Source organism: Phodopus roborovskii, unplaced genomic scaffold, assembly GCF_943737965.1.
Source record: "Phodopus roborovskii unplaced genomic scaffold, PHOROB, whole genome shotgun sequence".
NCBI classification, from domain to species: domain Eukaryota; kingdom Metazoa; phylum Chordata; class Mammalia; order Rodentia; family Cricetidae; genus Phodopus; species Phodopus roborovskii.
Window position 1 is genome coordinate 391,288 of NW_026125264.1, and position 16,814 is coordinate 408,101.

The 16,814-nt window shown below is 47.9% G+C and overlaps 2 protein-coding genes across 8 annotated transcripts in view; one reads left to right on the forward strand and one right to left on the reverse strand.

The window, feature by feature from the left end:
* Positions 1-1,612, forward strand: part of Ncoa6 (nuclear receptor coactivator 6) — an 81,280-nt gene extending 79,668 nt beyond the window's left edge. For all 6 annotated transcript variants that reach the window (XM_051192474.1, XM_051192433.1, XM_051192452.1 and 3 more), the window contains one exon: positions 1,057-1,612. In XM_051192474.1, the coding sequence (XP_051048431.1) occupies positions 1,057-1,100 (44 nt within the window). In that variant the 3' untranslated portion in view covers positions 1,101-1,612. The remainder of the gene's footprint in view (positions 1-1,056) is intronic.
* An 879-nt stretch (positions 1,613-2,491) lies between these two features.
* Positions 2,492-10,439, reverse strand: Tp53inp2 (tumor protein p53 inducible nuclear protein 2). 2 transcript variants are annotated; one of them, XM_051192530.1, is made up of 4 exons: positions 10,290-10,439; positions 6,951-7,125; positions 6,241-6,409; positions 2,492-5,828 (listed from the first exon to the last, which is right to left on the reverse strand). In XM_051192530.1, the coding sequence occupies exons 2-4, from the start codon at positions 7,072-7,074 to the stop codon at positions 5,573-5,575; spliced, it is 549 nt and encodes a 182-aa protein (XP_051048487.1). In that variant the 5' UTR covers positions 7,075-7,125; positions 10,290-10,439; the 3' UTR covers positions 2,492-5,572. The 2 variants fall into 2 exon arrangements, with proteins under 2 accessions (XP_051048487.1, XP_051048479.1); XM_051192522.1 differs by having other exon boundaries at positions 6,241-6,529.
* Between the last annotated feature and the right edge of the window lie 6,375 nt (positions 10,440-16,814).

Below are 16,814 nucleotides of genomic sequence, written 5' to 3' on the forward strand. Positions count from 1 at the left end.
GCTTGACTTGAGACATTGATATGTATAAGGGAAGTTAAAGGAATCAAAGCAGTCTTCCCCTTTTATGTCACTGTTACTGTGGGCCACAGAAGACCCTGTCTGAGATCCGTGGTGTAGTTTAGAGACTTAACTGTGGCATACCAGAAATTTTCCTTACTGCAGAGTAATGGGTTGGCCTCAAAAGACAGGCAAAGGCTAGTTTCTGGGGCAATTCACTCTAGCCTCTCACCAAAAGCACTGTTTGTGTGACTGTAACTTCATTGAGTGATGGGAATTGGTGAGGGAGACTGTTGATTGTACAGCTTGTAAGGGATCATGTTGGTGGGGGTGGGGTAGAGATAAAGCAGGTAAAGGTGCTTGCCATCCTGGGTGGTGGCACATGCCTTTAATCCCAGCACTTGGGAGGCAGATGGATCTCTGTGAGTTCAAGGCCAGCCTGATCTATGGAGCAAGTTCCAGGAAAGACTCCAAAGCTACACAAAGAAACCCTGTTGGGGGGGGGGGGGCAGTGCTTGCCACAGAACCCTTGAACCAGCAGGAGAAAAGAACTGATTCCCAAGTTGTTCTCTGACCTCCACATGCCTAGGCATATACACATAAACAAAGGCTTTCCCTACCCCAACACTGCCAATTTTTCTGGCCAAGTACATCTCACAGTGTGTGTGTGTGTGTGTGTGTGTGTGTGTGTGAGAGAGAGAGAGAGAGAGAGAGAGAGAGAGAGAGAGAGAGAGAGAGAGAGAGAGAGAGAGAGAGAGAGAGAGAGACGCACACAATTGGTTCTCTTCCTACCATGTGGGACCCAGAGATTGAATTTGGGTTTGGTAGCAAATGCTTTTACCCACTGAACTACCTCCCTGGTCTTCATCCCTTTTCCCCGATTGGCAGGTCCTGATATACACATAAGTCAGCAGGCAAAGCCTGTGGCTGTTTTCAAATCATGTGTCCCTTAAACTGATTTGGAGCCTAATAGGGCTCCACTGTGTCAGTTCTAGACATTGTGGACATGTAAAGGGCACCGCTACCTTCGCTGAACATACCCTTGCTTTTCTCCAACAGATATAACCGGTGCAGTGCAATCCAAGCGAAGAAAATCCAAGTGAGCAAGCTGGAAGATGACTTGATACTTGTAAATGTGTGTGAATTTTACAAAGAGCAATTTTCAGCTGTGACTTTTTAATCTATTTCTGTACAGTTAGTCATTTTAATAACCATCCTTTTCCTAGTCCCTGAAACCTGTTGTCTCATAAAGTGTAACGGGGAGCAGCCCTTTGGGTGTTGCAAAATGAAGTTCAAGGCTTCTAAAATGTTGCCATGTATTGAAAGGAGCTAATGCCATTATAAATGTTATTAGTTTCAAATTTCTTAAGCAGCCTAGAGTACAGGGTGAGCATTTGTAGATCTTCTAATGATGTATTGTGCTGTGGAAGTACTGTGTGTGAATAGCCGTAGTGGGGCAAAAAGCAATCTTGTCATTTGGAAATGTTGTAAATAATTTTATTATATAGTGTTTCGGATGTATTTGTTGTAGAAATGGACCAGTGAATAAAGAGAATCTAAGGGTTTGTACAATGTGAAATATTGAACGTGTTAAATAAATGTCTTTGTCATAGAACTTTAAAGTATGTTATTGGAAAGGGGCAAGCAAACCTTTTTTCTTTTTTTTTTTTTTAAATCATAATTGAATAGATACAGCCTTCTTTGTAACTTAAGACACTTGCCACCTGAAATGCCCACCCAGCAAGATGAAGAAAATGTATCCATTTGCTCACCCAAGTCATTTTTGGCTTTGAACAAACCAAAACTAGCAACATACTGAAGGTGTGTGTCTATGTGTATGTTTGTGTGTGTGTGTGTGTGTGTCTGATTTCATTTGTTTGCAAATAATCACCAGGTATGGTGGCACACACTAGTAATCACAGTGCTTGGGAATCAGAGGTATAAGAATCACAAGTTAACCAAGCAGTGTATCACATGCTGTAAATCCCAGCATTCGGAAGGTGGAGGCAGGCAGATTTGAGTTTGAGGCCAGCCTGGTCTATAAATTGAGAACCAAAAAGAATCATAAGTTCAAGGTCATCATCTTCAGCTACATAGAGAGTTTGAGACCAAGTTGGGCTACCTAAGACATGGTCTCAGAAAGTAGAACCAGCCCTGCATCAAAGGCACCCAGGATTTTTAGGGGCAAGACACCATCAGCAACACAGATGGCACTTGTCACCTAATCCAGTGCTTGGAACTAAAGGAATGGCCAATGTCTCCATTTCCATGCCTGTACCTCAGGTGTCTTCATAGGTCTTACAAGGATTTTCTAAAAATATTTTATGAGTCAAACCCTATATTGTCTCTCTCCAGAGAACGAACTTACCCTCTTCCTCTCTTGTATGACAAACTGGAGCCAAAGCCAACCTAATAATAACACCCTCTGTCTTGAATATACTTGAGATTATAGTGTTTCTCAGACTTTAGCTCAACTCAGGCAGAAAGCATAATGTGCTTTAAATAGATTTTTATTTGTTTATATTATTTTTTTCTCCCATACAGGAATAGCATTACAATCTAACATTCAGAATCCTGTTACACACATACACAGGCATGCCACATGACCAGGTCGAGGTGGTTGTGTCCTTGAGTCTGTCGACACATCACAACATGGTCGGTCAAAGATTTTTTCATTTCAGCCAGTCTCAACACAAAACACCCAACAGATTTGCACTCAACTTGTTGGTTCCATTTGGAACTAGGTGGTAGGGTAAGAAGGTATTAGAGCAGGCTGTGGTTTGTCTGCATTCAGTCCCCTCACACAAAGCTACATGGATCTTGAAAGCCACCCAGGAGCTCTGGTAGGGTCCTTGTTGCACCTAAGACATTATAGGTCACAGCAAGTTGATCAGAGGGTTCCAGGCTGGGGAGCAGACATACTCCAATACAGCACCAAACAGCACTCATACACACATAGTGCCCTGCTGGGGCTAGACTGGCAAAGGTTAGAAAGTAACACCAGCTCAAGAGAACCACTCAGACTTATTGGAGAAAGCTGGAAGTTGCCCTTTGATGTAATTGGGACTCACTCTAAAAACAGGTCCCTCTGACATCCTTAGTTTTGGCAAAGTGCTGGTAATATTGACATTAATACAAACTGGTACAAATTTCTCTAGGGTCTCTGAAATCAGTCAAGACAGACTCTCTAACCTCCTCCTGTCTAGGTTGCATAGGACTTTGTGAATTCTGGTTCCCTTGTGTATTCAAGTTCTGTGGTTTAAGGAAAAAAAAAATCCTGAAGCACGCTCAAGGTGAAAGGCACATACACAGTCAATACAGTATGACAAGGTCTGATGCTTCAGGAGGCAGGCTAGCAGGAGACTTAGTAGTGTTGGTTCTTAAGAAATCTATACACAATTAAAATATTGCCACACTCAAATGCTACAGAATCTATAGGAAAGTACAAAAGAAAAATAAGCCTTGCAACCAGTCAGATGAGAGATTGGAGGGTTCTAGAACAACAGGAGCTTCTAGAAATACAGGTCAGGAGCGAGGTCTTTTGAAATTTGAGCCAAATGCCCTATCAAATTTCCCACAGCAGCAGGATCATGGGCACTTGCCCAGGACTGAGCCTAGGCCCCATCTGGCAGTGAGGAATAGACAAGAAGTGCTGGAGGGAGTTTTAGCTCTTGGAAGTGCTAAAGATCCTAAGCTGGCTGGGAAGTGACCTTAGGATAGCAGGAAGAGTAAGTGTACTAGGTTGTCACTGAAGAACTTGGGACAGGAACAAGGGTATCAACTACTAGGGCCCTAATAAGCTGGTATGAGGTTTTGATCTGCGTATAGTTTGGCTTATCCTTGGGCTAGGGGACCCTAGCAGGGCTTCCTCTGTTCCCATCCTGGGAACTCCCTTCTCCCACCCCCACATGAAGCCTGGTGAGAAAGGATCAGAGAGAGTGGTTACTGTTACCCTCAGAGGAATGCAGTTTTCTCCAACCCTGGCTTGGCTCTGAGGCCTGGAAACCCTGGAGTTGAAATGAAAGGGAAGACGTGTATTACTATGTAACAGGAAATCTAACAGTTTTGAGGAAGGAAGAGCACACACTTAAAAAAAGGACAGCTACAAAGAATATGAAAGGACTCGGGGCATCCCAAGAGGCTGTTGCTGGTGTCTGAGCCCCACCACAAGAAGGAAGAAGCTGGCTACCCCATTCCTGTGCTCTACCCAAGAATCCCTTACTCCAGCTATTTGACTAGAAAGGGAGGAAAGACCACAGGGAACTCCGGAAGAGTGTGTGAGAAAACATTAAGAAGCCCCTTGAAGGTCCTGGACTTCTGTAAGAAAAATTTGGGAATTGGAACAGTGAAACTCCTGGCCTCCTACCCAGGAGTATTTATTAACCAGCCATTGAGCAAAATATGAAATACAAGGCCAGAGGCAAGATGAAGACAGAGCTGTCAGTCTGGGGACACTTTACCCCAAAGGTATCCTCCTTAGCATCAACCCTCTGCATTCTTGCCTTAGAGTATGAACCCTTTTCCCTGCATGGAAGCCCTCTGGCCTGCATCTCTCCTAAGCTAATTCTAGCACCTTGGGCATATGGACAAAGATGGCCAGGATGATGGGGCCTTACCCAGCTTCTACTCCTGGGGTGGCATGTCAAGGAGGTGGCAAGGTTCAAGCCCTTCTACCTCAAGACTCACCAGGAAGGGGGTGGTACTCCTGAAGGGGGACAGATTCCAGGAAATCCTGGAAGGCAGGATTATAGGGAAAGGAAATGGGGGCAGACTCCAGGCTCAGGCCTAAGACCAGGGCTTAGCTCCTCTGATCCAGCACAGTGCCAGCTCCCACGATGCCCTGCTCCCTACTGTTTCTCAACCCATCTGTCACTGTCTGCGTCTCCCAATAGGCTGCCTGTTTTCCCTCCATTCCCTTCATCTTATCTAACTTACATCTCACTGTCCTCCACATACTTAAACTTTCCAGGCCTAAGCAGCTCTAAGGAGCTCAGCCCCCAGGGCAGGTGGAGAGGGGACAACTAAAATCAAAACACTGAGCCTGACACCTACCTACAGGGTAAAAACAATGGCCCAGGCCTGGCAGGTTGTACCTGGTCAGGATTGGGAGGGAATTGCCAGGAATGAAAAAGGGAACAGGGGCGGGAGCAATACCTAACGGAAAAGAGTAAGAGCCCAAAGTGGAGAGTGTGCCAGGTCATGGTGGGAGAGGAGGGTCTTAGAAATTGATGGGCTAGAAGGACAAACGTGAAAAAGCAGGAGACTAGAATAGGGGTCTGAAAAGGGAGCATGGGAGAGTAGAAGTGGGGAGTGTGATGGTGAGGAATCAGAAACAGAGATGAGGAGGATGACCCTGGGTGAAAGAGGTTAGCAGATGAATTAGAAGTCCAGGAACTGAGAAAACAGGGGAGTAGAGGGCCATCATCCCACCTCAAACACTTAGGAAGGAGGGAGGCTGTGGTGTCCAGATGGAAGCAGGCAGACCCTAGATGCCCCTCGAGCAGCACACTGGCTGCTGCAGAGGAGGCAGATGGGACCAGGAGACTGCGCGGGATTCAAGGTGCAGCAAGGGCGCTCAGTAGTTGGACTGGCGCTGGCACGGCTGGTAAATGAAGCTGCCCTGGTGCTTGGGCCGACGCGAACGACTTTCCCGGGTGCGATTCTGCCGTTGCAGCACTTTAGCACTCGAGGCGTGGCGCTCTGCCCGCTGCCGGGCCCTCTGGAGCCTCCGCACCTGGCCGGCCTTCTCCAGCAGCACAGCTCGTGCAGGCATAGCAGCAGCAGCTGCGTGGTGCAGGGCCCTAGGCTCCCGGCGGGCAGGCGCCAACTCTCTGCAGGGACAGAGTACAAATGTCAGAGTGAGACTGGGGACTGAGTCTCCTACCCTGTCACTTCCTGACAGAGCACATGATGCCCTAACTGAAGGGTACCAACTCTTACCTCAGTCTCAGTTACAGATGTTTCTTAGAGTCTACCCCTGAGGCACTGAACTAGACTGGATAGGGAGGGGGCTCCACTCCTATCCCCCCCCCCAATTAATATAAGCCCCAATCTGTGCTCTGGCTTATCAATTCAAGCAGGTTGGTCCCAGTCCTCTGAGCCAAGACTCTCCCAAGCCCCATCTTAGCCACAAGACCACGCCTCTCTTCCATCAGCGATCCCTTTTGACTACCCACTTGGCCCGCCCTTTGTTTCAAGGGCACTCCCCCTGCTAGGCTCCTAGGCCCTAGCCTGCCCACTCACCCATCACTGAGGTCCTGATCAGGCAAGGCAGCATCAGGGTGAGGGGAAGGTGGCCCAGTCTCCAGCACTATGGTGCTGCCGGTGACATAAACAGACATGCTGGGATGCTCAATGAGGAGGTCCTCCAGGGGGTTGCTCTGGAGGCGTGCGGGCCCAAGACCGGGCCCCTCTGCAGTAAAACAGGCGGGAGGGGTAACAAACCAGCTCTCGTCCATCAAGGAAGGCGCGGGTGGAGGGCGGCCTGCGGGAGCAGGAGAGGCCCCAGGATCTGGGGGAGCTGTGTAGCTGTCTATAGGATGTGGGAGTGGGGAGCCAAGTGGAGAAGGGGGGGGGGGTTGGTGGGACACACACACACACACACACACACCGGACACAGGGGATGGGGAGAGAAAGGTCATCGTTAGTCAGACCTACAGCCCCTGTGCATCGTGCCCAGAGAGCACCTGAGGGCCAGGGTCTTTACCCTGCCGCCCTGGGGGGTCCCAGGTATATGCCCCCAACAAACCAGGAGACAAACAGGGCTTTCAGGAGAAGGGTCTGTGTAACCTCACATCTAAGCTCACTGCCTCAACTTCACTTTGCCCAGTAGGCCTGGGGGGGGGGGGGCTCTAATTCCCAAATAGCCACCTTCCCCTTCTATGCCTCCCTGTCCGTATGATGCCTTCATAGGCTCGGGAATCAGAATGCTGGCCCCCTGACTCAGACCTCACCCTGCAGGTCAATGATGAGCCAGCCATCCACTTCATCCTCCTCTGAGACGAAGGCCCCGGGACAGTTGGAGTCTTCAGGAGGCGAAGGAGTGCTGAAGAAAAGGCTGGTAAAGCGCTGGAACATGGTCAGCGGGTGAAGCGACCTCAAGGGGGCGCCCTATGGCAGTGCAAAACCCTGGGAAGCATAGAAAGCCATTAGAACCACAGGCTGAAGTCTACCATTGATGGTGGCTCGGGGACAGAGGGTTCCGGCACTCTCAGTAGAAATAATGCATGGGCAGCCCCTTGTGTGTGCTTTTCTGCAGTCAGTAGGCTTTCCTGTGTGAATTTAGGAAACTGTTGTGTCTTTGTTTTATTTGTCAAACAACAATAATAACACCCTAATAAGAATCAAATGAGCTAAACACTTATGTTTAAAACAGTGCCTGAGCACACAGGAAGTGTCCAATAAGCTAATAAATCTGCTATTGCTACAAGTTGCTTTGGGAATTCGGAAGAGGTGATATATATGACCAGGCTTTGCCATGGAAGGTCTCTGGAGGATGAAACAGCTCTGAAAAGTAAATAGGAAATTTCCATTGAGGAAAGAAACTGCCCCTACTATCATCATCATAAAATTAACATTCATATGTCAGGTACCATCCCAAGCAACTTAGTTCACCTTATACAGTCATCACAACAAAACAGAGCAAGGTATGAAGTGCAAGCCTGTAATCTTTGTACTTGGGAGATAGAGACAAGAGGATCAAAAAGTTTAAAGTCAGACATGATAAACCACATCGGTCATTCTAGTAAGGTGGAGGCAAGAGGATCAGTAGTTCAAGTCCTGCTTAGGCAACATAGTGTGTTTAAGGCCAGTCTGAGCTGCATGGACCCTACCTAAAAAACAAAAACAAACAAACAAAAAAAAAAAAAAACAGTTCTTGGCTATATGAGTTCCTGCCAAAAGGATCAGAAAGGGACAGAGAATAACTACTCTTTTTTCTGGTAAAAAGAGAAATAAAACAAGGCTCAAAGGGTGAGGCAACTAGTCCAAAGTCTCACAGCTAGTAAAAGATACAGGTAGATTTGAATCCAGGTAACTAGTGGCTCCATAATCCCTAGAGTCTACTCCTGTCTTTTCTGGGTATCTATCTAGACATTTTTAGCTTGGTAACTATGGCCGTCTAGGTGTGTTTCTAGGGGGGAAAAGATATTGGATTTCATGAAGGTTTTCTGACAGGCAATCTTTGACCCAGAGATAAAGAATAGTCATAGGACCTTGTGTGGCTTGAAAAGTGCTAGCTAATAGAAACCTCATGGTTCTTGCTACAATCTTGCCATGGAATTGGACAACCCTTAGATGTGTCTTCCAGATGAAGTGTAAGATCCTATGCCCACAGGTCCACCACACTCTAAGCCCCTTTCCCCAGACTCTTGTTCAAGGACAGCATCTCTGGCTAAGACAAAGAATATTGGGTTGCCTGACCTTAGGAAAACAATGTGTCAGTGGCAGAGGATGATGGAAGAAGGAAGCAATCAGATCCAAAGAGCCATTAAGGACAAACACAAGGGTTGGACCAAGACCCAAGCCTTCAGACAGTCCTTCCCTGGACCAAGACAAGGAAGAAGCACCCTGTTCTAGGAATGGAGACCTCAAAGCAATAACTATCCAAAAAGCTACAGCTTAGTAGTGGTGGGGCAGTGCAGAGCGTACACAATCAGAAAAGCCTTAGAGATAATGTCCAAGAATATAAGGGTGTGCAGGAGATCAGGGAGATCTGACTAGTGCCTTGATCCAGGCATCACCCTTCTGCCTATCCACAGAAAGATGTGGAGATCCTGGTGTCAAGATTTAATGTGTATTTCCTAGGGTTCCTACTGTATCAGACCCTGTAAGGAACCTCAACTAGTGACATGTTGAGGGAGGTAAGAGGCTCCGCAGAGAAACTCTGGTGGAGATCATACAAGAGTCAGTGACAGCCAGGAGAGATGGCAACAACCAGCCAGCTATGACAGCCCACTCTTCTCCCCCTTGACCACAAGGAGAGCCTCCTGGGTTTTCTTCCTTAGCCTGCTGGCTTCCTGGTTCTCAGTTTCCTGGCTCCACTCCAAGAAGAACCTTCCCTTAATACTACAGCAGCTGTGCCCAGAATAGCACTTGAGCCCTAAGCCACCCCTAACCCAGGCCATTCTAGAACAAACCCCAGCCTGGGAAGAGGATCCAGGTCCAGCCTCCATATCTACTCACTTGGAAAGAACAAAACATTCTGCTCCTCTGGAAGCAGACTCTCTAGACAGCTAGGGAAGGTCTGGTTCCTCCAGCTGACAGCTTGGGATCTGACAAGGTGATGAGAGGCCAATAAAGGGAACTCCCAACTCATTCTCAATAACATCTGCCCTGGAGACACCGGAGGCTGGCAACTAGTGACTCACCTTTCTGTGGTCAAAACAGCTGGGAGACAGCAATTTATTGGGTTCTAAGAGAGAAGGCAGAGAAGGTCGCCTTGAAACAGACCCAATCTTCAGAGACCTCCTGGAAAAATGCCAGAATAGGCAAGACTGAAAAACCATAACAAACTGGGGTGGTGCTAAGCACAAGGTAGGGTCCCCCCCAGTAGATAGATAATATAGCTGGTTAATTGAACTGGGCTTGTACTATGCATTTGCCCACAGCTAAGGAACCTGTCACTCATTAAGTGTGACTCTAATTGGCTGAGACCTCCAGTAAGCTGTCTCTCTGGGTCTCAGTTTCCCTTTCCATAAAATGGGGTTTAAGACCCTCAATATTTGTAGGCTGAAAATGACATCAACTAAATCTTTGCACACATGTCAGGGATTAGAAGGATGTTATTATGTTGGGGAGGCGGAGCCTGAAGACTGGGCATCCGCTGCCATCTGGTGTTGTCTCAGGGACCCGGAGACTGAAGCCTTTTTATCCACCGACCACCCTCTCAACTTAGATCGAGCTGTGACGTCTGACCCTTCCTCAGGTCTCAAGGAAAAAGCAGATGAGAGGCCCGACCCCAGTCTCTAGATCAGTCCGGGAAACCGCCGAGTCCTCTCGGGTCCCGCTCGCCTTTCAACGCCTCTCAACCCTGGGCCGGACTCGACACAGCGCCCACCGGGTCACCAGAGGACAAGCACCCAAGCAAGCCTGGAAGGCGGGGCTGGCCTTGGTGACGTCTCAATGTCATATGCAAATAGGCGACGTCATGGCCCACCGGCTTGGGGCAGCCAATAGAGAGCCGAGAATGCAGCTCCAGCGGCCGCCGGCGGAGACAGACAAAGAACCGGAGAGGGGGGCGCAGGGCGTGTCCTGGGGCGCCCTGAGCCCCCAGCCCCGCAGTCGGGACTCACCTGGGGCGGCTGCGGCAACCGGTGCGCTGAGGTAGTTGTGCGGCCGGGCGTCCCCGGGGCGTCGGTGCTCACAGCCGGGGCCGCATACCGGGGACTGGCCGGGAGACAGCGGGGCTCGCAATCGGACGCCCGGAGCTGCTGCGGCCGCTGCGCCGGGGCTCACGGCACAAATCCGAACGCTCCAACAGCTGATTGTGACGTCACAAAGGGGCCCGCCCGCTCGCGTCAGCGGCCGTCGGAGCGGGGGCCAATCGCGGGCGTCGAATGGTCTTTCCCCGCCCCTCCGCGGTTCGCCAGCCGGTGGCTGCAGTCCGCGATCTGCGCTCCGAACCTCCGACTGAGTGGAGGTGACGGCCCAGATTCCCTGCCCCCCAGTCACCTCGCACTGATGCCGACCCCCTCATTCTGCAAGGATTCGATCTCGCTGCTCTTTTTGCACATAACCTTGATCTTTCACTTGCCCCAGTGCTCCGCACATCCCTTACTAATCTGCATCTTAGTACGGGAGGACCCCTCCACCCCCACTACACTCCATCTGTCCTTTACGGGTCTTCCTCACACTGCCCTTCTTGTCTGCTATCCCTCCTCTGTCTCGTCTCATCCCCACACGTTTTCTATTTTCCCAGATCTCCTTTTTTTCCCCCTGGGCTTGAGCGGACCTTTCCCCTTCCGCAGTTACAAAGGAGCACCTGCGAGTGTGGGGGAGTTGATGGGGCTGACGGGAAATTTGATCAGAGTGGGCCTTGGAAAGAAATTGCTCTAAGCTGAATAAACATTGGCCTGGAGACAGCTTGGCCCTTGGACGTTTACACACCTTATTTAGTCCACGTTGCTACCGGAACGGGACAGAGGAGTGACAACAGGGATTGTTGGTCCTGATTTACATATGGAAAAACAATACAGGCAGGCACACGCTTGTAATCCCAGCGATTGGTAGGTAGACTTGTGGTTCAAGAGATGAAAGGCAGCCTGGCCTACTGCAGGAGACTCAGGAAACGGGGAGGGGAGACAATGAACACTTACCATATGCCAAGCACTCTGCTGCTTTCTAATCTTCACGTTAAAGAGGTAGGTAGTATCCTCTTACAGTTGAAGAAGCAGACCAGGGGATTCTAAGTAACTTCCCAAAATAATTAAGCTGTAGTCAATGGCAGAGGCAGGAGTTTAACTAGCAGGATCACTCCATCTGCACCAGAGGGTCTGAACTCCAGGATTCCGAAGTCTCTCCAGTTCTGTGTCCCAACTGTGTGATGCCAAGTAAATCCTTACCACTCTGGGCCGTGAGTCTGTCTGTCCTGCTGATACACACACACACACACACACACACACACACACACACACACGTATTCAAACTTAGGGCCACTAGAGAGAGTTCTTCAGACTCTTCATCCCCAAAATTCTGGGGCCCAAGTTCTTGCAATGGCCTGCGAGACACTTGGGAAGAAACTGCAAACACCGGTTCTGGGGATTTCCAGGCTAGAGCTTCTGAATCTCTAAGTAGAACAGATCTGGTAGATGAGGCTCTGAGAGTTGCCCATTTGGCCAGCAGGAGCTAGTTCAGAGCTCCATGCTCTGATGAGTTCAAGAACCCTGCCCCAGCCTGGCCAGAAAGCTCTAAAAGAGGACTGAGCCCTGCCTGGCAGAGGACAGCCAGAAAACAATACCCAGAGGCTCAAGGGGAGGCAATAGGCACTGTGTCCCTTACACCAGGGTTTCCAACATGCCCTCATTTGTGCAAACCTGAGCCTCTGCCTAGCATAGCCACTTGCCACTAACCCACACCCTCCCTTGACCTCCTTGCTGACAAACTAATCCCTGACATGGCCTTCCTGTCACACCACTTGTTTGCACTGAAACCTCATATTCTCACAAAGCTCCCCAATCCCAACAGCATTCATAGCAGCTCTTCATAGCCCAGACAGTGTTCTCTCCAGCACTGTCTTCCTCCTCCTCAGTGTACCATGTACTAGTAAAACGCCTTTGTATTTTCAAAACTCTCTCACCTCCATGGTTAAGTGCTCCCCTCTTCTTGGGTTGCCTCTTTCATGCCTTTCTAAAATTATTTCCTGTATTCAAAATGCTTCCATGGCTTCTCAGAGGAATCCACTCTTGCCCTATTCATGTGTCGGAGATTGCTTAGATGGACAGTCATGTGTTTGCTCAGTAAATGGTAAGTAGCTGAGTGTACAGCTTGCACCTGTGGCTCTATCTACTCGGTGCCTAGGGGCAGCCTGGGTGACAGTGTGAGTCAGTATACAATGCTCTCTCTCTCTCTCTCTCTCTCTCTCTCTCTCTCTCTCTCTCTCTCTCTCAGTATTTTGAGGACAGGGTCTCACCATGTAACTCTGGCTGGCCTGGAACTCACTGTGTGGATCAGTCTGGCCTGGTCTTACAGATATCCACCTGCCTCTGCCCCATAAGATTAAAGACATGTGTAACCATACTCAGAGAAACTGAATTAAAAATAATTCTGGCTGGGTGGGCTGGAGAGATGGCTCAGAGATTTAAGAGTACTGGCTGCTCTTTTAGGGGTCCTGAGTACAATTCCCAGCAATCCCATGGTGATCTATAATACACTCCTCTGGTTTGCAGACAGGCACGCAAAGTACCCATATACATTAAATACATGTTTGTTTGTTTGTTTTTTAATCTGGCTGGAGATCTGGCTCAGCAGTTGAGAGCAATAACTGGTCTTCTGGTAGACCCATATTTGACTCCCAGAACCCACATGACAGTTCACAACCATCTTAACTCCAGTTCCAGGGGATCTGATGACCTTTTTGACTTCTCTGGGCACCAGGCATGCATGTGGTACACAGCTGGGCATGCAAGAAAAACACACATACACACAAAATTAAAAATATTTTTAAAAGATCTGCAAAGTCTCTTCATCACTGAACCATTTCTCTAGTTCTCTATTAATTAAATAACAAGTTGGCCTGGAGAGACAGCTCAGTGGTTAAGAGCACTGGATGCTCTTCCAGAGGACTGAGTTTGATTCCTAGTACCTACATGGCAGCTCACAAGTGTCTGTTAACTATTTTCAGAGGATGCAACACCCTCTTCTAGCCTCCTGTGGCATTGTAAACATGGTAAAACATCCATCTTAAATATTTTTTAAAAACTAACAAGCAAGTATTGATGCCTGTGTGTATGTGTCTAAGCAAGCATAAGATTGACATCCCAAGGAAAGAGTCTTGTCCATATATTTTCCCAGTCAACCTATATGACAGATCTGATGTATAGAGGTTCTAATCAAAGGCTTAGTAGCTGTAACCTGAAGCCCTCAGTGTCTGGCATAGGAGTCTCTCCATGGACCCTCTACCTTGGTAGGAGCATGAAGTTCTGGTTCCCCAAGTCTAGAGAATACAGCTCTTGGCATACACTCTGGTACCCTAATTGACCTGGATTCTGTTCCCAATATTGGCTGTACCCAGTGTTCAAACTACTAGGCCAAATTCCAGTCTATTTGGGACTCTAGCCTGGGCCTGGCAACTATCAGAAGGGGGCTGTGGCTGTGGTTTAGTGGGAGAGTGGTTGCCCCTATGCTTGATGCCCTAGTTTCAATCCCCAGTACTGCCAAAATAAACATGTAAACAAAATGGAGCAGGAGAGATGGCTCAGTGCTTCAAAGTACTATTGCCTTTCCAGAGGACCCAGGTTTGACTCCCAGCACCAGAACAGTGCTTCACAACCATCTGCAACTCTAGTTCCAGGGTATATGATGCCCTCTTCTGACTGCTGTGGGCACCAGGCATGCATGTGGTATACAGGTATACACGCAGATAAAACACCTATACTTGTAAAATGTCTCTCTAAAGAAAAAAATAGCAACTATAATGCTGGAGTCCGCCCTGATGTTTTACACCCAATCAAAGTACCATTCCTATGGACATCCATGTGTGTACATGATATCTATGTACAAACACACATGTGTATATGAGTTCACACCCATGGGACTACAGCTTCCCATGCCCATCTAACCTATCTAACTCATTCCCACTCATTCCCAAGTATGAGCATCTGCCTCATTTTATGGGCACTAAGATTGGAGGTCAAGAGGCCACCCTTGTGTTTGTGTCTAGGCCTTGGGCTTGTACTTACCATGCCCTGAGAACTTGGGACTAGCTTGGGCTTCAACTTTAAAGGGCTGAGATGTATCAGCCTGGGTGTGTCCCTCCTTGGACCTTGAATGTGCACAGCAGGTATGAGCCAGTCTGTGGTGACAGCATGCTGGCCACTCCCCACTTCTTTCTCCCTAATGCTTGCTTAAGATAGAGACTGAGGCAGATAGAGGAAACCCTCAAGTGTAGAGACAGATTCTTTTTTATTTTGTTGGCAATATGGGGGGATAGAATCCAGGGCCTCGTGCATGCTAGGCAGCACTTTACCTCTGAGTCACATCCTCTCCCCACCCCGCTTTTCTTTTGAGACAGCAGCTTCCAAAGCTGCCCAGGGTGGGCTTGAACTCATTCTCTAGCCCAAGCAGGCCTTGAGTGTACAATCATCCTGCCTCAGCCTACCAAGCTGCTGATATTACATGATTATGCCATGGACCTGGCAAATAATATAGTTGTTCTATTTTTACTGTTCAAGAAACTAAGACTGAGAGGGAGGAAATCTTTTCCTAAATCTAGCCACTGAGGCTTTATCAACATCAACTTTGAGCAGTAAACACTTATCCTTTAGGGAGAGACTCAGAACATGAGGGTTTCTGTATTTACTTATGGGGATATGTGTGCCATGATACATGTGTAAAGGTCACAGGACAGAGTTGCAGAGTTGGTTCTGTCCTTCCACTTTTAAAAAAAAAAATATTCATTACAGTGCTCTCTGAATTCCAGAACAGGGATCCAGGACTCATTATAGATGGTTATGAGACATCATGTGGATGGTGGGAATTGAACTCAGGACCTCTGGAAGAATAGCCAGTGCTCTTAACCTCTGAGCCATCTCTCTAGCTCCTGTCCTTCCACTTTTAAGTGTGTTTTAGAGATAAAACTCAGGATTACCAAGCCTAAGTGTGAAAAGCACCTTTTTTTCCAGGCTGTGGTGGCATACACCTTTGATTCCAATACTCGGGAGGCAGAGGCAGGCAGATCTCTGTGAATTTGAGGCCAGCCTGGTCTACAAGAGCTAGTTCCAGGACAGCCTCCAAAGCCACAGAGAAACCCTGTCTCAAAAAACCAAAAGTCAAAAGCCAAAAAAAAAAAAAAAAGAAAGAAAAAAAAGAAAAAAAGAAAACATCTTTTTGTCCTTTTGATAAAACCCCATGAATCAAAACAACTTTTATTTATTTATTTATTTTTGGTATTTTGAGACAGGATTTCTCTGCATTGCTTTGGAGCCTGTCCTGGAACTAATTCTTGTAGACCAGGCTGGCCTCAAATTCACAGAGATCTGCCTGCCTCTGCGTCCTGAATGTTGGGACTAAAGGCGTGCACCACCAATGCCCGGCAAACTAATACAACTTCTAGATGGAAGGGTTTCAGAGAGGGTCTGTTTGAATTTCCATTGCTGCAACATGACCAAAAACACTGTGACCAAAACAACAAACAAACAAGCAAATGTCTCCAAAGCAAGCTGGGGAGGAAGGAGTTTATTCAGCTTACACTTCAGCATGGCTGTTCATCACTAAAGTGAGTCAGGACAGGAATTCAAGCAGGAACAGGGAGGCAGGAGCTGCTGCAGAGGCCGTGGAGGAGTGCTGCTTACTGGCTTGCTCCCCATGGCTTCCTCCGCTTGCACATTCCTCCGCTTGCACAGTGGTAGGATGTTTGCATTCTGGGTTACCCAAGAACCTATCTCCCAACCCCAAAAAGCCAGTGCTTCGGAGGTGACAGAAATGAAGTGTTAGATAACAGGGTGGGACAGTGAGCACTATCCTTATATTCAGAGAATGTTCACTCCTTGAGTTGAACAAAAATGGTTTTGAGACAGGCTGTGGTGGCTCAGACGTGTTTCCAGCATTTGGGAGATGGGTCTGGCAGAAGGATCTGTAATTTAAGGTTATCCTCAGCTACATGTGTTTGAGGTCAGCCTGGGCTCTATGAGACACTGCCTCTAAAATAAACAAATAGGCTACCAGTGATTCAAAGGGTCAAAGAACAAAAGGGATAGGGTTATTTCCCTCTACCACCTGCTTTACAATGTACTCCCACTCATCAGAGACTGCCCTTACCAGTCCCTGGTGAGACCACGTAAAAAAATATCCTCCTCATATGAAAACATGTACATGTGTAAATGATGTGAGGTGGTGGTGCATGCCTTTAATCCCAGCACTCAGGAGGCAGAGGCAGGCGGATCTGTGAGTTTGAGGCCAGCCTGGTCTACAAAGTGAGTTCCAGGACAGCCAGAGATACACAGGGAAACTGTCTCCAAAAAAAAAAGAAAGATAAAAAAGAAAAAAAGAAAGATTATCACTTCCCTTTAAACACAAGTGGTAGTGTACTACACATTTTGAAATGTAGTTTTTAAGGTTCATGTGTGTGTGTGTGTGTGTGTGTGTGTGTGTGTAAATATATG